This window comes from Acanthopagrus latus, chromosome 22, assembly GCF_904848185.1.
Source record: "Acanthopagrus latus isolate v.2019 chromosome 22, fAcaLat1.1, whole genome shotgun sequence".
In the NCBI taxonomy this organism is placed as follows: Eukaryota; Metazoa; Chordata; class Actinopteri; order Spariformes; family Sparidae; genus Acanthopagrus; species Acanthopagrus latus.
In genome coordinates, this window is record NC_051060.1 from 12989096 (window position 1) to 13005389 (window position 16294).

At 38.8% G+C, this 16294-nt stretch overlaps 1 protein-coding gene across 3 annotated transcripts; it reads left to right on the plus strand.

Annotated features, from left to right (window-relative positions):
* The first annotated feature begins 325 nt into the window (after positions 1-325).
* Positions 326-16225, plus strand: capn3b (calpain 3b). Of its 3 annotated transcripts, XM_037086541.1 has the most exons (23): positions 374-1094; positions 4213-4282; positions 5315-5433; positions 6486-6619; positions 7093-7261; positions 7983-8066; positions 8144-8235; positions 8413-8490; positions 8764-8924; positions 9028-9197; positions 9300-9311; positions 10207-10415; positions 10558-10594; positions 11674-11697; positions 11911-11997; positions 12796-12873; positions 12990-13047; positions 13210-13274; positions 14094-14162; positions 14248-14326; positions 14639-14755; positions 15028-15086; positions 15743-16225. In XM_037086541.1, exons 1-23 carry the CDS (start codon positions 777-779, stop codon positions 15767-15769), a joined length of 2316 nt encoding a protein of 771 aa, XP_036942436.1. In that variant the 5' UTR covers positions 374-776; the 3' UTR covers positions 15770-16225. The 3 variants fall into 3 exon arrangements, 2 of the variants coding, with proteins under 2 accessions (XP_036942436.1, XP_036942438.1); XM_037086543.1 differs by lacking the exon at positions 11674-11697 and having other exon boundaries at positions 378-1094; XR_005072523.1 differs by lacking the exons at positions 14639-14755; positions 15028-15086; positions 15743-16225 and having other exon boundaries at positions 326-1094; positions 13214-13274; positions 14248-14267.
* The last annotated feature ends 69 nt before the right edge of the window (positions 16226-16294 follow it).

Consider the following 16294-nt stretch of genomic DNA (forward strand, 5'->3'; position numbering starts at 1 on the left):
TGGTCTTATTTGATAAGGGCAGAGACTGACAGAGTATCAGGCCAACTGAGCACCGAGCGACGGTGACCGGTCTGTTCAGTCTGACCAGCTTGAGAGGAAGCAAATGTCAAGGCGTTTGTTTCACCACTAGGTGTCAACTGGATATTACAGATGTAGAACCGAAGTCTTGAGTCATTATAATCCAGTAACTCACATGGTGTATTAAAATAAGATGAATTAAGATAATATAATGATACATTTTCAGCGGATATATGGGCTTGTTGTTAATTATAAGCGCTAACTGTACACTTTTTATCCCCTCGGTCACATTTAAAGGCTAGTGCACGCTGGGTTTATGACCTGCTTTTGATCAAACTTTCCAAAAAGTGCTTCCTCATATATTATCTTACATGTACAGATTTTGGAGAATCTCCCTGATAGGCACACTGTGATCTGAAAATCTTGTGACCTGGCCGGTGTCTCTCTTCGAGAAGCCTCCTCCCCTCCTAGGCCTATATTTAGGTCCATCCAGCTCCAGGGACACAACTGTGAGCGAGTGCTGGTGTCAGAGGCTGTTGGTTGGTGTGACCGCTTATGCAGCAGTGACAGAACTTCCAGCCAAATAAAGGAACTAAAAGTGATTACCGAGGACACAGGAAGTTTCTTCTGGCTGTTTTGCAAGCTGAAGCTCTGTTTCCACACGACTCCTGGGTTTCTTCTTTTCTCTGTGCACTTTATAAACTGACTTTGAAACAGGAACACTAAAGGCTGAAGTGTTCACTGATAAAAAAAAAAAAATGGGGGACGAGACGTATAAAGGTAAAATTCCTCTCGTTGAAGACACAAAGGTGAAGGTGCTTTATGAGACTCAAGCATCAGCTGGGCCTGATGACAAAGCTGAATACCCTCCTGCTGGGACTAACTCCATCTACTCTGCGATTCTGAGCAGAAACGAGGCCGTCAAGGATGCCAAGCGCCTCAAGACTTTTTTGGAGCTGCGAGACAAATATGTGAAGAAGAAGGTGGTGTTCGAAGACCCTCTGTTCCCCGCAAACGACTCCTCGCTCTTCTACAGTCACAAGTCTGCCATGAAGATCGAGTGGAAGCGTCCCTCGGTGAGTGCCAGCCGCGTGCCACGCAAAAGTGAACCCTTCTCCAAAGTGTTTCTCCTCACTTCCTCCGCAACACATTGAGGTCGGGTGGCCACATGGTCACGGATGCATAGCTCCGCGTTGTCACCTTCTACAATCACAGGCAGCTGACTCTCACACAGGAGGCCCTCCAACACAAACTGTTCTGACTTAGCCCTGAATCTGGCGAAAAATATTTAGTTTCGTCCTGCATTGTTGCCTCGAAGTGCCAATATTTACATACAGACACTAACAGACAGAAAAGCGGACAGGATGATCAAACCCCAAACCTGCCAGCCAAGTGAAAGTGCCCTGTTACAGTGTTACCAGCAAAAATCAGAGAGCTCTGTCAATTCAAAATGATCAATATCAGCCTGTTATATTATTATATGTGAGACTACATTATAGTTTGTACATCATCAGATCATTATTACTATTATCAGTGCATAAGCAGCTTTTTTCTATCAAATGTTTTTTTCTCAAGGTGGAGCTATTTAACACAAGTGCAGCTCAATACTAAATCCTTGGGCCTGACATCCAAGATGGCAATATCAGTGTATTGGCTGACATGTTTTTGTTGCAATGGTCCCTGATGTTGATATTGAACAGCTGTCACAAGGATGTTTTACAGTTTAGCAGCAAATTTTATCGTCCAAATTGATCAGCGCACTGAAACAGTACATTTCTTCAGGGAGATGAATCATTTCGTATCCCCCCCCCGGGGATATATACAGTGACATTTTGTCGCACAGTTCGAATGTATCTTGATATTTATAATACCCTGAATAAGTAGGTGCCTCAATGTATCCCGCAATGCATTGTGTAAAATGTTGCTCAATCACAGGTCACTAACCAAGAGTTAGATACCATCATGCACTGAGATACAGTGCACGTTCTGTCGAGAAGACAAAGAGTAGATTTTAACTGGGAAACGACTGGCTGAGAGGTAAATCTCTGCCTATATGTGAACTGCTGTTCCACATGTGTTGCTCACCATAACATGTTGAGGTGTTATTTACAGTCTTTATGCTAAGCTAACTGGCTGTGGTTTTATATTTACCTCAAAGACATGGGAGTGAGTGGCAGGCCCATCAATCCGCTTGTTAAATTCTAGTCATTAAAGCAAATTAATGCCTTTTTCCTGAAGGATGAACAATCAAAAGAGGTTTTTTTAAGCAGCATTAGATAGAAAATACTTATGTGAAGTGCAAGTGCTTCAAATTGCACTTGATTGCAGAACTTGAGTAAAAGTAATGAGTTACTTTCATTCCCTGCCCAGTCTGCTTAGACAGTTAACTTCTCTCAGGTTTATGTGACTGGCAAGGACAGATGAATTCCCACAATATTAAGTCATTTTAGCACTAATATAAGCCTAAATCAGGTTTAAATCTATCGATGTGTTTTTGTTCTAATTCAGGTGAACACATGTGATAGACTGAACAGAGAAATGATCCAACATAACATGAATCTGAAACGTGATCGTTGCTTAATGACTCATGATGAATGCATCTCCAGCTTTTCAGCTGAGATTAGTGATACATGAATCCCGTCCAGGGTTCAGCAGGAGAGCACGCTCTAAATGCGGAACATGAGGCAGCGTTTGTACGACCTCAATTACGGTTAGATGTGTGATGAGAGGAACACGGTCGCTGCTGTGAATCTCCTGAATCAAAACTTGATTTCTGATTATTTCGTTCCTTCTATGACCCTCTTTCCTGTTATAAAACCTGCTAAACTGCATCTTTTGGATATTTTAGGTGTAAGAAGATGCTGTTTGATAAGTGTGCATGACTTGTTTATCCCGGCGGGTTTCAAAAGGTCAAACTGGCAGATGCTACAGGCTAAATGTAGTTTTCTGAAATTACACGTTGAAATGTGCAAATGACACATTATCTAACCACATATCGGCTAATGTGCTCATATTTCCAGAACCAAAGTCTGGCCATTCCATCAAGCCAAGTTCAAAATTCTTGGTTAATGATGTTGACACATCAGAGGTAAAGGTTTTACAGAGGGAATTTTGAATATTGCTTTTTAATCACTCCATAATTTAGAAAATACAGCCATAAAATACATTTTTGCCACAAACTTAACTGTGTAAAAGCCTTCAAAACATAGATGGGATCAAAACTTTTTTTAAGTGCAGCCAAAGTGGAGCTTTCTGGCTGAGAAAAGATTCATTTTGAGAAAACGGACAGTAAAAACATTCAGTAAGAGTGTGAACATATGATAGAGATTGACGATAATTTAGTCATTTCCAGTAGGACCAGAGACACAGTCCATAACTCTACCTTGACAGAAATACATAGTTATGAGGTGAAGGCTCACACAACGTTATCACTTGTTTAGACGACTAACATGTCGTGACCAGGAGACCTCCAACAGCTGCTTCCTCATAAATATGCAGCGAATGCAGAGGGGGTTTCATGGTCCAAGGAGGTCCGACTCAGCCAGGGGAATTTCTCCCACCCGCTTTCCGTTTCAGGGTCATGTCCTCATATTATGAATCATGTCAGGTGTGGATTTGTAAGAACAGATATTAAATTGAGTTTTTAGATGTTGACCAATACCAAAATGATGTAAATGAAATAAACAAATAGGAGTATACATGCACAGTCAAGACTAAAAAAGTGCAGGTGCTGAGTTGAAAAGTGAACAAAACAAAACCCTGAAATGAATTTCAGAAATATGTTCACAATGTTCACGTGCTCGGTCGTTAAAGAACACACAAACGCGATGAAATTAAAGATGAAATTTAGGACAGCTTGTTTTCAACTGAGTCTGGTTGATAAAAGAAATGACTGAAGGTTTTTAAATCAAACAGTTGATCGTGTAGCATTTTTATCCAAGGAGCAACATTACCTGATATGTCTTTTGACAACAAGGAGAACATGTTGTCTTGCTGGAAAATTCAGACTGGAAATAAAGCTAAACAGGTTTGTGTCCTTGTGAAAGAGATTGGATAAATACATCTAAAAATAACAATAGTGCAGCTTTCGTTTGATTTCATTTCACAGTGAGAAAAACGATGACAGCTCTGGCGTTGATATTTTGCAACATGTGCACAAATCACACCCTCTAACTCTCTTTTCCTCTCTGACAGGAAATCTGTGAAAACCCCCAGTTCATCATCGATGGAGCCAACCGGACAGACATCTGTCAGGGAGAATTGGGTAACATTTAAACAGTTTCTGCTTTCGAACAAGTGGTTCAAAAGTACAAAGGTACTGCTATTGCTGCTGTTGGGGCGTGGAACTGGAATGGGGAACTGAAATAACTGATTATTGACTTTCTCTGATTCTCCAGGCTATATATCAAACCCTTATGGTGCATACAAGGACCCCTTTTCTGGTGAAACATTACCATAGGTAGTAGACATTTGTAAATTTGAGGAAAAATGATATTTTTTTAAAATAACTAGTTATCGGTTCTTGTAAAGCGTTCCAGTTCTCATTAGTTCTCAGTCTAGTGTTGTCTCCTTGAATTTGGACGGAATTAGGCCTGGAAAGTCCTTGAAAAGTCCTTGAATTTAATGTTTAAACAAGAAAAAGAATGAAAAAGGGAGTGATAGAAAAGAAAGTTTCTGGCTTTGATACATAAATAACTGTATAATTAAATGCCTAAATAAATAAATAAAAAACATATTTGTATGTAAAATGCAAATACATAAAATGCATTTAAATATAAAATTATATATTTATTAAGCATTACTTATGTATACGTATAATTTATTTTCTTTGTCATTTAATTACACAATTGTTTTTGTATTTATATACTTAGTTTTGGCCCTTAAAACCCTCCTTAACCAATGAGGGAAGATTAAGAAGAAACAACTAATTCAGCAGCTTTCATAGTTCGATCAGTGTTCCACAAAAGGCTGTGAAAATTAAGATTCTAACAGTGAAAAACTTAAAATGTCTCAGCTTAAGACAGCTCCTTATACCTTCTGTACAAGCAGCTGAAGTCCTGTTGGGAGACACATCAAGAAAGTGAAGTACAGCCAAGTCATGTGGGATGGAAACTAGAGTTGTGAATATGTTGAGCAGCTGCAGTAACTGAGAATTAACCTTACCCCTACTGATATACCTGGGGGCTGCTGATGACACCTGCAGCAATGTCGTTTTAATCTGTGACAACTGCAGCACTTCACGAAGCGGTATGCTTGGATCAAGTGTTTTCATAGCTCATGAATCTGCTGTTGACAGGTGACTGCTGGTTGCTGGCTGCCATCGCCTGTCTGACAGTCAATGAGAAGCTGCTGTACAGAGTGATTCCCCCTGATCAGAGCTTCACCGAGAACTACGCCGGCATCTTCCATTTCCAGGTTTTTAAATGGATATTTGACATATCGTGCATTTTGTTGTAGTGGCTTTTAAATGTCCAGTGTATAGGATATAGATGCATGTATGGCAGAAGTGTAATATATTAATGATTTATAATTATAATGTAGATACAATATGCTTTCATATGATGTGATACAATGCTATACGATACGAAAAGATACGATACAATACGATACGATACGATACGATACGATACGATACGATACGATACGATACGATACGATAAGATACAATAAAATACAAAACAATACAATACAATACACTTCCATACAATAGGATACAATGCGCTTCCATACAGTGTGATACGATATGATACAATACCAAATACTTTATTAATCCCCCATCTGGGTAACGTGCAATTGTGCATACAAGACACACAATGGGGAAAAGCAAACACATTTAAAGGCAGTAGAAAAGGGGAGAGAACAGCACCACACTAAATGAAAAAATAGTGTTAACAATACAAAGTGACATGATTTTTTTGTGTGTTATTTCGGATATTAACAGTAAATTGCAGGACGGAAGAACTGTAAGTTACAGAAAACTTAAAGAATATCTACATTTACATAGTTTGTCCACAATAGAGCACTGAGCTTTCTGAAGATTATTGTTTTACTATAAAATGTCCCATTTAGTGTGTATCTAGGTCATAATCTAGGACAGAGCCAAGCTAGCTTCCTCCCCATTTGGAGTCTTAATGCTGAAATAAACTAAGCACCTGCTGATTGTAGCTTCTTATACTGTCATTTAACCTTTGAAATTATGTAAAATTTCAACTAATCCTTTTGCTATAAGCTCATATGTTGCTATCAGCTTTTTTGTAAACTCTAAAATATTGATATCAAATAATAACTGACTTTGTAACCCAATATTGGTCAGGCATTCTACATTCTTTCAAATGTTTTAACAGACTTTGCTTAACAGATGTGAATCAACTGATAATCGAAAATCTGAGCTTTTCCTCACTCAGTGATAAATTATCCTCTGTCTAATCACCACAAGTTTTAAATCTCTTCTTTCTTCTGATACACAGTTCTGGCGTTATGGCGAATGGATCGATGTGGTTGTGGACGACCGCATCCCCACCTGCAACAACAAGCTGGTATTCACCAAATCTTTCAGGAATAACGAGTTCTGGAGCGCCCTTTTGGAAAAAGCTTACGCAAAGTAAGTACAGTCTGTTAATATCCACTGCAAAGCCCTCCATGGTGTTATTTCATTCAGCTGTGTTCAGGGCCTTCAGTTCGTGTGGAGGCAGTGAAAGCCTGGTGAACATGAAACCTGAATTTCAGGTGTTTTTGATGCAGAGTCACAGGTTTTCATCAGTGTCAGTGAAGACACAAGGAAAATCATCCCACTGACATCAAAATGGTGCCACTTGATCTAAAAAGAAGATGATGGATGCTTGAAACTTATGAACTCTTGTCTGTTTTGCATAACATCTGGGCTTATTTCAGCTGAAACAATCATTAAGATTCAAGTGTCTCATTATGATGTGTTCTTTTGCAGTGTAGCGACAGTAACCCGGCACACAACTCGCCTGTCCTCATGTTTCACAAACTGGCAGCAGACACAGTGTACAATCCGTGTCACACACCATATGTCAGTGCATTGAGCAGAATGATTGACCTCTCTCTTAGGTTGCATGGGTCTTATGAGGCACTGAAAGGGGGCAACACTTTGGAAGCCATGGAGGATTTCACCGGTGGCGTTACGGAGTTCTTCGAGCTGTCTGAGGCGCCCAAAGACCTCTACAACATCATGAGGAAGGCGCTGCAGAGAGGCTCGCTGATGGGCTGCTCCATAGATGTGAGTGGGTCGCGAAAAAGGGCGAAGTAAAGACGGGGGAGGAGTCACAAAGTGCAGAGATGAAAAATTTCGCCGGGACTGAACACGACAGAAAAACCACACACACAAAAAAAAACTATGGTGTTCATAGATGAGCCGTGCAGCAACACAAATCTAATTCATCATCAGCTGCAAGGAGGAGGAGGTGGTGGACATGTAAAAAAATTGAACAATAAACCTCATTAAAACACATTTATTTATATAGATAAGTTTATTTTCAGCCTGTGTCCCTCTATCTAGAGATGGAAATAGTTTTAATATACTTTTACTTAAATAAAAGACCTACTACTGAAACCACACTGTTAAAATGCTACATTACATGTAAAAGTCCTGTACAGGTATGTACAGATGATAAGGAAAATGTACTTTAGGTACCTTGATGCAGAAAAATGGCCCCTGTGACTCTCATAATATCACACAGTATATCATTAGATTATTATTATTACTCACACATTCATATGAAGGCAGAATTTCGATGTCGCATTTGGCTGAGGTGGAGCTACTTTTTCGCTCTCTTGCATAGCACCGCAGCTAATGATTCATTTTAGATTGTTAACTCCATTAACCAGTTGTTAACATCTTTTAAAAATGATTGTTTTGTTTCCAATTGCATCTTTTTAACATATCACCTTTAAAATCCAGCCTGAAATTTGCTTTGATGTGTGCTGTATCTGCTTTTCAGGTTTTTTCAGCCAGTGAACTGGAGAGTCGAACTGATCTGGGGCTGGTGAGGGGTCATGCCTACTCCATCATCGGCCTGGCAGAGGTACAGTAATATGCCCACGTACTTAAGGAAGACCTGCTAATGGCAAGTAATGCTAACAACTTGGTTTTGGTTTCAAGTGTGACGAAGTTGCAAAGAACACCAAAGTTCGCCTGATTCGCCTGCGCAATCCCTGGGGTTTTGTGCTGTGGAAAGGACCATGGAGCACAAAGTAAGATAAAAAAAAAACAATTATATATTACATGAAGCTTCTTACTGTCGTTGATTGTCGCCTTAATGCTCAAAAACAGAGAATTATTTCAAAAATTATTACACAGGCCTGACGGATGATGCACTATGACAGTCTTTACTTTACTCTGTATTATTCCTTTGATTTTTTTTTCCACAGTTCAAAGGAGTGGTCGACCATTTCCATCGCAGACAAGGAAAACCTAAAGAAACAGACGATAGAAACGAGTGAGTTCTGGTGAGTAGTAGTCCATCTGCAGTTTAGTCTGGGATAAAATCAACTTTATAGATATAATGATGAAACTCAAAACTTCTTTGTCATGTTGTCATGACGTGTTGTCAGTCTAACAGACTCAAATCTTGATGTTTATCCTCATAATACTACTATATTCATTTAACTTTGTAGTTGCCTCCCATAAGATGCAACAAAGACTTTTTCTTAAGACCTCTCAAGTGTGGGTAAAATGGAAGAAACCAGAGGACAAGCTTCCTCTTTCATGTTCCCCTCCAGGATGTCTTTTGATGATTTTAAGAGGAACTTCACCAAGCTGGAGATGTGTAACCTGACCCCCGACACACTGCAGTGTGAGGAGAGACACAGCTGGACGGTGTCCGTCAACGAGGGTCGCTGGGTGAGAGGCAGCTCTGCTGGAGGCTGCAGGAACTTCCCAGGCAGGCCCTTGCTGTTTTCTACTTCCAGCTTTTATTGCAGCTCTATCTCTCTAAGAGCCAATATTTATCGTATTTTTCTGTCTTTACTTTTTGTGTTTGACAGAAACGTTCTGGACGAACCCTCAGTATCGGCTGAAGCTGTACGAAGAGGATGACGACCCAGAGGACGGAAACGTGGCCTGCACTCTCGTCGTGGCTCTGATGCAGAAAGGTCGAAGGATGCAGCGTCATCAAGGGGCCAGATTCCTCACCATCGGATTTTCCATCTACCAGGTACTGAGGACATGACCCCGTATCACTCAGATTTCCAAAGACACTGGATAGGCTGATGTACACTTACCGGAGTTTAACCCAACTTCTTCTTTGTGCCTGCAGGTCCCGAAGGAGGTACGCCCATGTTGGAGAAGAATGTTATTAAATGCAGTCAGTGCTTTCACAGCATTGACCTGTATCTGCAGGGAGCCCTGTTTGTTTGTGTGTCTGTGTTTGATTTAACATTACGTGGTAGTAGTAGAGGTGGAAACCTCTATGTTCTTAGTACAACATTAGATAGAATACCTTTTGGTTAAGAAAACAAAAATTACGAAAAGTGAAAATGTCAGTGACAAAACTGAAAATTGTCACATTTCAGCAAATATTTTTGTGGGGCACGATAAATGACTCAAATGCCAAACCATGTCATCGAAATGCTTTACGTTCAAGACGTATGTCAATTGACATCGGTTCCAACACCTGATGTACTTTAGCGACTACAGCACCTCCAGCATGTCCACTACTTTTACCCCTAAATGTAGAGGATGCATTATTAAAGAAAAAGTTAGAAAAATCTTTTTTTATCTGTATGCTGAACATAAAGCTAACACCAACAGCCAGTTAGCTTAGCATAGCATAAAGATGTGAAGCAGGGGGAAACAGCCAGCCTGGCTCAGTCTAAGAACTTGCTGTGCTTGCACTCGGCCAAAAAGTAGTTCAGCACATAATCATACATTTATGCATCACTTTTTTTCCACAGATTTGACCAATAAGATAAAAGATGTTAGTTACAGAGCTTTACAGGACCTGGTAGGCTAATTTTGTTATTTTGTTTGCATCTGTTTCCAGTTTTTGCGTTAAGCTAAGCTAAGCTAAACAGCTGCCGGCAGTAGCTTCATACTTATCCCACAAACACAAGAGTGGTACAAAAGCAAACACACTTAGTGCCTGACATTTTTGAACTGCTTTCCTTATTTTTTTTATTTACATTACTATTTCCACACTTTCTCTGATTTCTTTCTAATCATAGATGTGTGGACAGAATCAGCATCTGCAGAAGGACTTCTTCCTGTACACAGCCTCCAAGGCTAAATGCAAGACCTACATTAACCTGCGGGAGGTCACGGAGCGGTTCCGTCTGCCCCCAGGGGAGTATGCCATCATCCCCACGACCTTTGAACCTCATCAAGAGGGAGAGTTCATTCTCAGGGTCTTCTCTGAGAAGCAGAGCACGTCTGAGTAAGGATCACGCCGGGTCGCAGGCCATATTTGGGGGTGCAACTGACGTTATTTTTGGGGAGTGCTCACCGTTAAAGTGCAAAATATATCAAAGTCCAACAATAAATAGCAGGGATCCTAATGTGTCTGTCTCTCTTCACAGAGAAGTGGAGAACACGATCGGCTCTGACCAAACGCAGGTGAGTAAAGTGATGTAGAAGTGAAGAAGTGGGGTCATAATATATGTTGATATTTCTGACTGATATCGCAGTGGTGAAAGGACTCAGAACAAACCTCTGGGCTTAAAAAGAGGTCAGACGGCAAACATGACACAGGTATCCAGGTGCTGTTGTATGGAGCACTTAAACTGACAAAACAAAAGATGGATAAATGAATAAATCATTGCTCGATGAATAAATAAATTAGATTTAAAACAAATGTAGGTATAATTGGTTTATAAAATCTGACATAAATTTTAATTGGCCTCTGTGTTTATTTACCAATGTATAGATTCCCCTATTTATGTAATTTATCTTACTGTTTTATGTATACATTTCTAGTCTATTAATTTATGTACCTATTTATTGAATCATGTTCATGAAAATCATTTTAAAAAGCTTAATTAAATAAACTTATAAATTGGTTAACAAATAGATGAAAAGGCAAAAGATAAATATTTAAATACATAAACAGATTAAGTACAAATGTTAACAAAAATATCAGTCTGTGTCACATTTTAAAACACGTATGTATGCATGCATTTATTTTTAATATTGATTTTGATCTATTTTATTTATCAAGCAGTTATTCATTTTATATCGTGTTTAGTTGTTTCAGTCCCCCATACAACACCGGCACCTGAATTCCTGTGTAATGAGCTGTAGTTGACACTTTTGTGCATTTTTGATGCATTTAACAGCACATTACATCTGTAAGGATCCATTAATTTATTTTTTATTAGATTTAGATTTTGCCAGGTTCAATCCTCCATACTGTTGGCCCCCTAATATTGAAAACAATATCAGGCTTCTTACTCCGACAAGAGTATCACGTCTGTAACACTGCACAGTCAGTTTGACTTACATATACTGTAAACCTCAGTGGTGTAGCATGCATATTTCATCCACCTCTTGAAATTTCTCTGTCTTGTCCTAATTCATATCCTGAGTTCACTCATTGATTTTTCCCACAAGAGTAACTAACAGTCTAGAGAATGAGTGTTTTCCTCCTTTTCATCTCATTTCATCCTTCTGTCCCTCCTTGTCTTATTGGCCATCAGCAAGACAAGAAAAAGAAAGAAAAGGTAATGATTGAGAGTGGCAATAGCATTGTTAGCCTGCTCTCAAACTTCCTCGCTGCTTCATTCCATTATGTCAGTGCTGGCAGTTATAGTCTGTGTCATAATCGCATGAAAAGATTATAACTAAAGTGGAGTGACTATGAATTAACTCTCTCTTTTCTGTCTCTTATAACCCCTCTCTCCTCTTTCCAACCACTGCCATTACCCACATGCCAGCCTATTGTATTTGTGTCAGACAGAGCACGAGCCAACAAAGAACTCGAGCATGACGGCATTCTGGGAGAAAAGAAGAAGAAACCAAAGGTAATCAAAAAGAGCAAAAGTGTTATAGTTGAGCCAAAACACCAACACTGCTGCCACACAGCAAGTAGCATCCAGAGGCTCTATCATAATTTCTGGAGACTGACGGCTCTGAAATGCAATCTTGACCAGGTCAAATAACATTGGTGGGAATGAAACAATCGAGTCTGAAGCCAGCTGGTCTCAAGTGGCTGAGCTGCACCTGTTTTCCTGTTAGGCCTCAGTATATACAGGCCAAGCCATTCATGTTGTTCTCTAATGTGCTGCTCTCCTCTGGTACTATAAGGAAATGCATTCAGAGCTAATCACTAAATTTAGTTGTTGTGCAGCAGGAGCAAACTGAAGAAATGGATATACTTTTTATTTTCACATTGCCGATGAACACCAGTAATCAACTGCTTCACTATTAAGTTTGTCATATCGCATTAATACATTAATTACGTTTTTATCTTAACCTCTAATATCAAACCATAATTTATTTCATGATATTATTAATCTGAATTTCCAAAGTAACTACTGTAGGAGCTAAAGTTGTACATTATATTAGTGGATATATAGTAGTACAATGGTGACCTCTAAAATGTTGTGGAGTATAAAGGTAAGAATAAAGGCAGAAAATGGAATCATTCAAGTACATGTACTTAACCCTCAAATTTCAAACCTTTCATCCTCAGTGTCACTGTAGTTAATGCTCTCTGCTATGGAGTGGATCTACAAACTTATTTTTCATATATTAAAACTACTCAGTGGTTAATTTTTCCTGAATCTTTGTAATTTGATTCTTCCATATGTGTCCCTCAGCAAAAACTACTTGAACCTGAGGAGGAGACTGAAGAGGAAAAACAGTTCAGAGCCATTTACAAACAGATTGCTGGTGAGGTGAGTAAACAGAGAGGAGAGGGTGTTTAAAAGAGATAAAGAGGAGAACACAGGACAGGCGTGGAAGTCTGAGTTAAGTACTCGAGCTTATATTAAATACATGCTCCCTCTATCAGGACATGCAGATCTGTGCCAACGAACTCATGAGGGTCATGAAGAATGTCCTTGCCAAACGTGAGTACACTGTAGAGATTAAGGGAGATGCATTGTGCTCATTTTTAGGTTCATAAATGTATTCTGGGTTTATATCTATCAGCATAATAGATCTCCCTTAAGGTCATTATTGTAGTCTTTTTCATATGCTGATCATTCATACCAAGCTGTCCGTTTCCACAGATAGTGAAATAAATTCAGAGGGTTTCAGCCTTGAGACGTGTCGGAGCATGATTGCCCTGATGGATGTATCCTTTTGGTTCAGTAAAGCATAGGAAGGAACATGTGTAGTAGTGTATGTATAGGTGACAATAGCAGGCTGTTGGTGACTAACTATCCTGTGGTTTTTGTGTACTAACAGGAAAAAACATTTTTCCTGTATGCTTTAGGCTGGCAACCAAATATCTCATATATCAGTGATGCCATCTTGCTCTGGTGCTTGCTCTTGTAATTTGGAGCCAGAGTCTGTGCAGTAATGACACAACTATTTGACATGTAGCGCACTTGCCTACTGAGTTTTTAGTTTGGTCCATGTTCCATCTGCAATCATGGAGGTGGCAGGATTTATGACGTATACCGTGGCCAGCCACCAGGGGGCAATCAATGCATTTTGGCTTCACTTTTGGGGTGCTTTCATGTCTTATGTCTCTATCTACGATGAATCGATAAAACCCTTATTATTTAAGATGAGAGTTAAGAGATAATCCTCTATCAATCCCCAGCAAGGAAATTCAGATGTAACGTTAGATTAACATTAACATTAACATTTTACTGACAAAAGATGTATAAAAAAGTGTATATGCTGCGTTCACCTGACTGTAAAGTTTGGATGGACTGTACTGCTATTGTAGAGCACTGAGGTAAGGCTCGGAGGAGGTAATGCCTTTTATTTTCAGCAAAAATGTTGGTAAATTGGAATTTAGTTAATAGTATATTTAAGAATTAACGTTAATGACACGATCATTATCATATTCAATAGTTAAAAAAAAAACAAACATGAAATGGTAAACAAAAAAAAGGAAGATTTGGTGGTTTTGGTGTTTTTTCCATGGCTGAACCATTCTCAGACTGATGGGACAGGAAAGCTGAACCTGCAGGAGTTCAAACACTTGTGGAGAAAGATCAAAGCGTGGCAGGTGGGACCATTTTACCAACCTCAACTTCTGCTCATGTTCAACGAATCTTTTTCATCTGACTGTCAATATCCTCATGTGCTTTCAGCTGATCTTCAAACGTTACGATAAGGACAAAACCTGCTCCATCAGTAGTTTTGAGATGAGGAACGCAGTTAATGAGGCAGGTGAGCAGCATCGAAGAAATACCTTTTGAGATTTAAACACTCACAGGATGTTGTTCTTGACTGCCATGTATTTTTACTTTTTAGATTCTTAGGTATTTTTAGGATTTTTCAGAGCTAATAATTTAAATTTAAAAACACTGGTAGTACATAGTGTTTGGCTGTTCACAACAGGATTTAATATAATAATAACATTGTAAAAGTTCAGTTTCTAATTTTGTTGCCACCTTCGTCCTAACTCTTGTAAGAAATCTGTAACGTGATATGAACTTTTGACCATGTACCTGATCTGTGTTTTGTTCCCTACACTCAAAGGGTTTCACCTCAACAACCAGTTATATGACATCATAGCCATGCGCTACGCAGACGAACACCTCAACATCAACTTTGACAGTTACATCTGCTGTTTTGTGAGGCTAGAGGGCATGTTCAGTAAGTACCAGCAGATACGTCGACTGAAAATGATCTGACAGAACTGAAGTGTTTGATAATGTAAAAGATGTAGTCATCGGCATAGTGATTTACTTAATCCATTAATTATAGTCTCTATTGAGAATGTTAAGAATACAGAATATAACCCTTTTTATGAATCTTTGCATTGACACATGTAACTCATAGGTCTCACTGACTGCAGCTTCAGCCAACTCCATTAGTTTAAGATTTCTAAAGGGATTAATGAAGACAAATTTATTGTGTCTCTACAGGGGCTTTCAATGCTTTTGACAAAGATGGTGATGGAATCATCAAACTCAATGTCCTGGAGGTAAGCCATTTTCAGTGTTTTTTACAAGATGATATCCTGAGTTTTTATGTAGAAGCTCAAGCTAATTAATTTGTTATCTTGAGAAAACATCCTGTTTTATCTCTGGAAAATGACATGATCAGACCGTCGGCAAGAGAAAATTGCAATCAGGTGTGCAATGCCTACATGTATCGATGGCATCTTGACAGCTGTGGCAGCTGATTTAAGATGAAAGTGTCAGATTAGGTAGTACACATTATTGGTCATCGCATCACACGGTACTTAAATCTTATTTATTTACATACATATTTTTAAATCATTTAAACAAACACTAATGCTGGAAGTCTTGTTTCCTTTTCCCAATGACAATTCTTATTTGGAGCCTGGATGATAAAACATCTGCTAAATGCAACATTTAAAAGTCTCTCAATCAGAACAAAAGACAAATGACAACAAAGACAAGTTCACTATATATGTGGTGCAGTTTAACACAACAGCACAACAAAGTGCAGCTTACAAATAACGCAATGAAATTGAATCTACACTATTATGACACAAACTGTTTAAACATTTTAACAGTCTTGTTGTTTTTGATTGCATTACAGCCTAAGGTGTTGTTTAGTTTCAAAATGAAACTGTTTGAGCTCATATTTGTTTTTCTTTTGCTCTCTTTGCAGTGGCTCCAGCTGACTATGTATTCTTAACTCGCTCACTTGATCCCTGATGTAGCTGCAGACAATTGGAGCTCACGTTGATGACTTAAGTCCTGAAATCTTAAAAGGTTTAATGTGACATTTTTATGTGATATTTCAAGTTGAGTCACCACTCCAGCTACGACAGTGTGGACTAAAAGTCAACTTTATTTTACCTTATTTCTAAGAAACTGACATCTTATCAGTATTAAAGGTGATTCCTGGAACGTATTCAGTTGTTTAGACTCTACAGTGTGGATGAGAGCAAGAGAATCTGTATATTCTGATAATCATATCAGTGTTTGAAATGAAGCAGGGATACAAAATGAAATAAAGAAGCGGTGTAATGATGTGAACAAAAATGTTTTTACAAATGTAGACTTAACCTTTGTTGCCATGTTGAACAAAATGTGACGTGTAATTCAAAGCTAGAAATGTCAAGGTTCAAAAATAAATGTTTGAATACAAGAACTGAGTAAATGCACATTTTGTTTGAGACATTTTTAGAGACAGTGTGTCCAGCATATTGTTTATACA

What these genes read in the sequence shown, in the direction of transcription:
- capn3b (XM_037086541.1), top strand. Translation starts at nt 777, where the DNA reads ATGGGGGACGAGACGTATAAAGGTAAAATTCCTCTCGTTGAAGACACA. An exon ending in AAAGGACCATGGAGCACAAA is followed by an intron (nt 8,236 to 8,412) that starts GTAAGATAAAAA and finishes TTTTTTCCACAG; the next exon opens with TTCAAAGGAGTGGTCGACCA. An exon ending in AGGCTGCAGGAACTTCCCAG is followed by an intron (nt 8,925 to 9,027) that starts GCAGGCCCTTGC and finishes TGTGTTTGACAG; the next exon opens with AAACGTTCTGGACGAACCCT.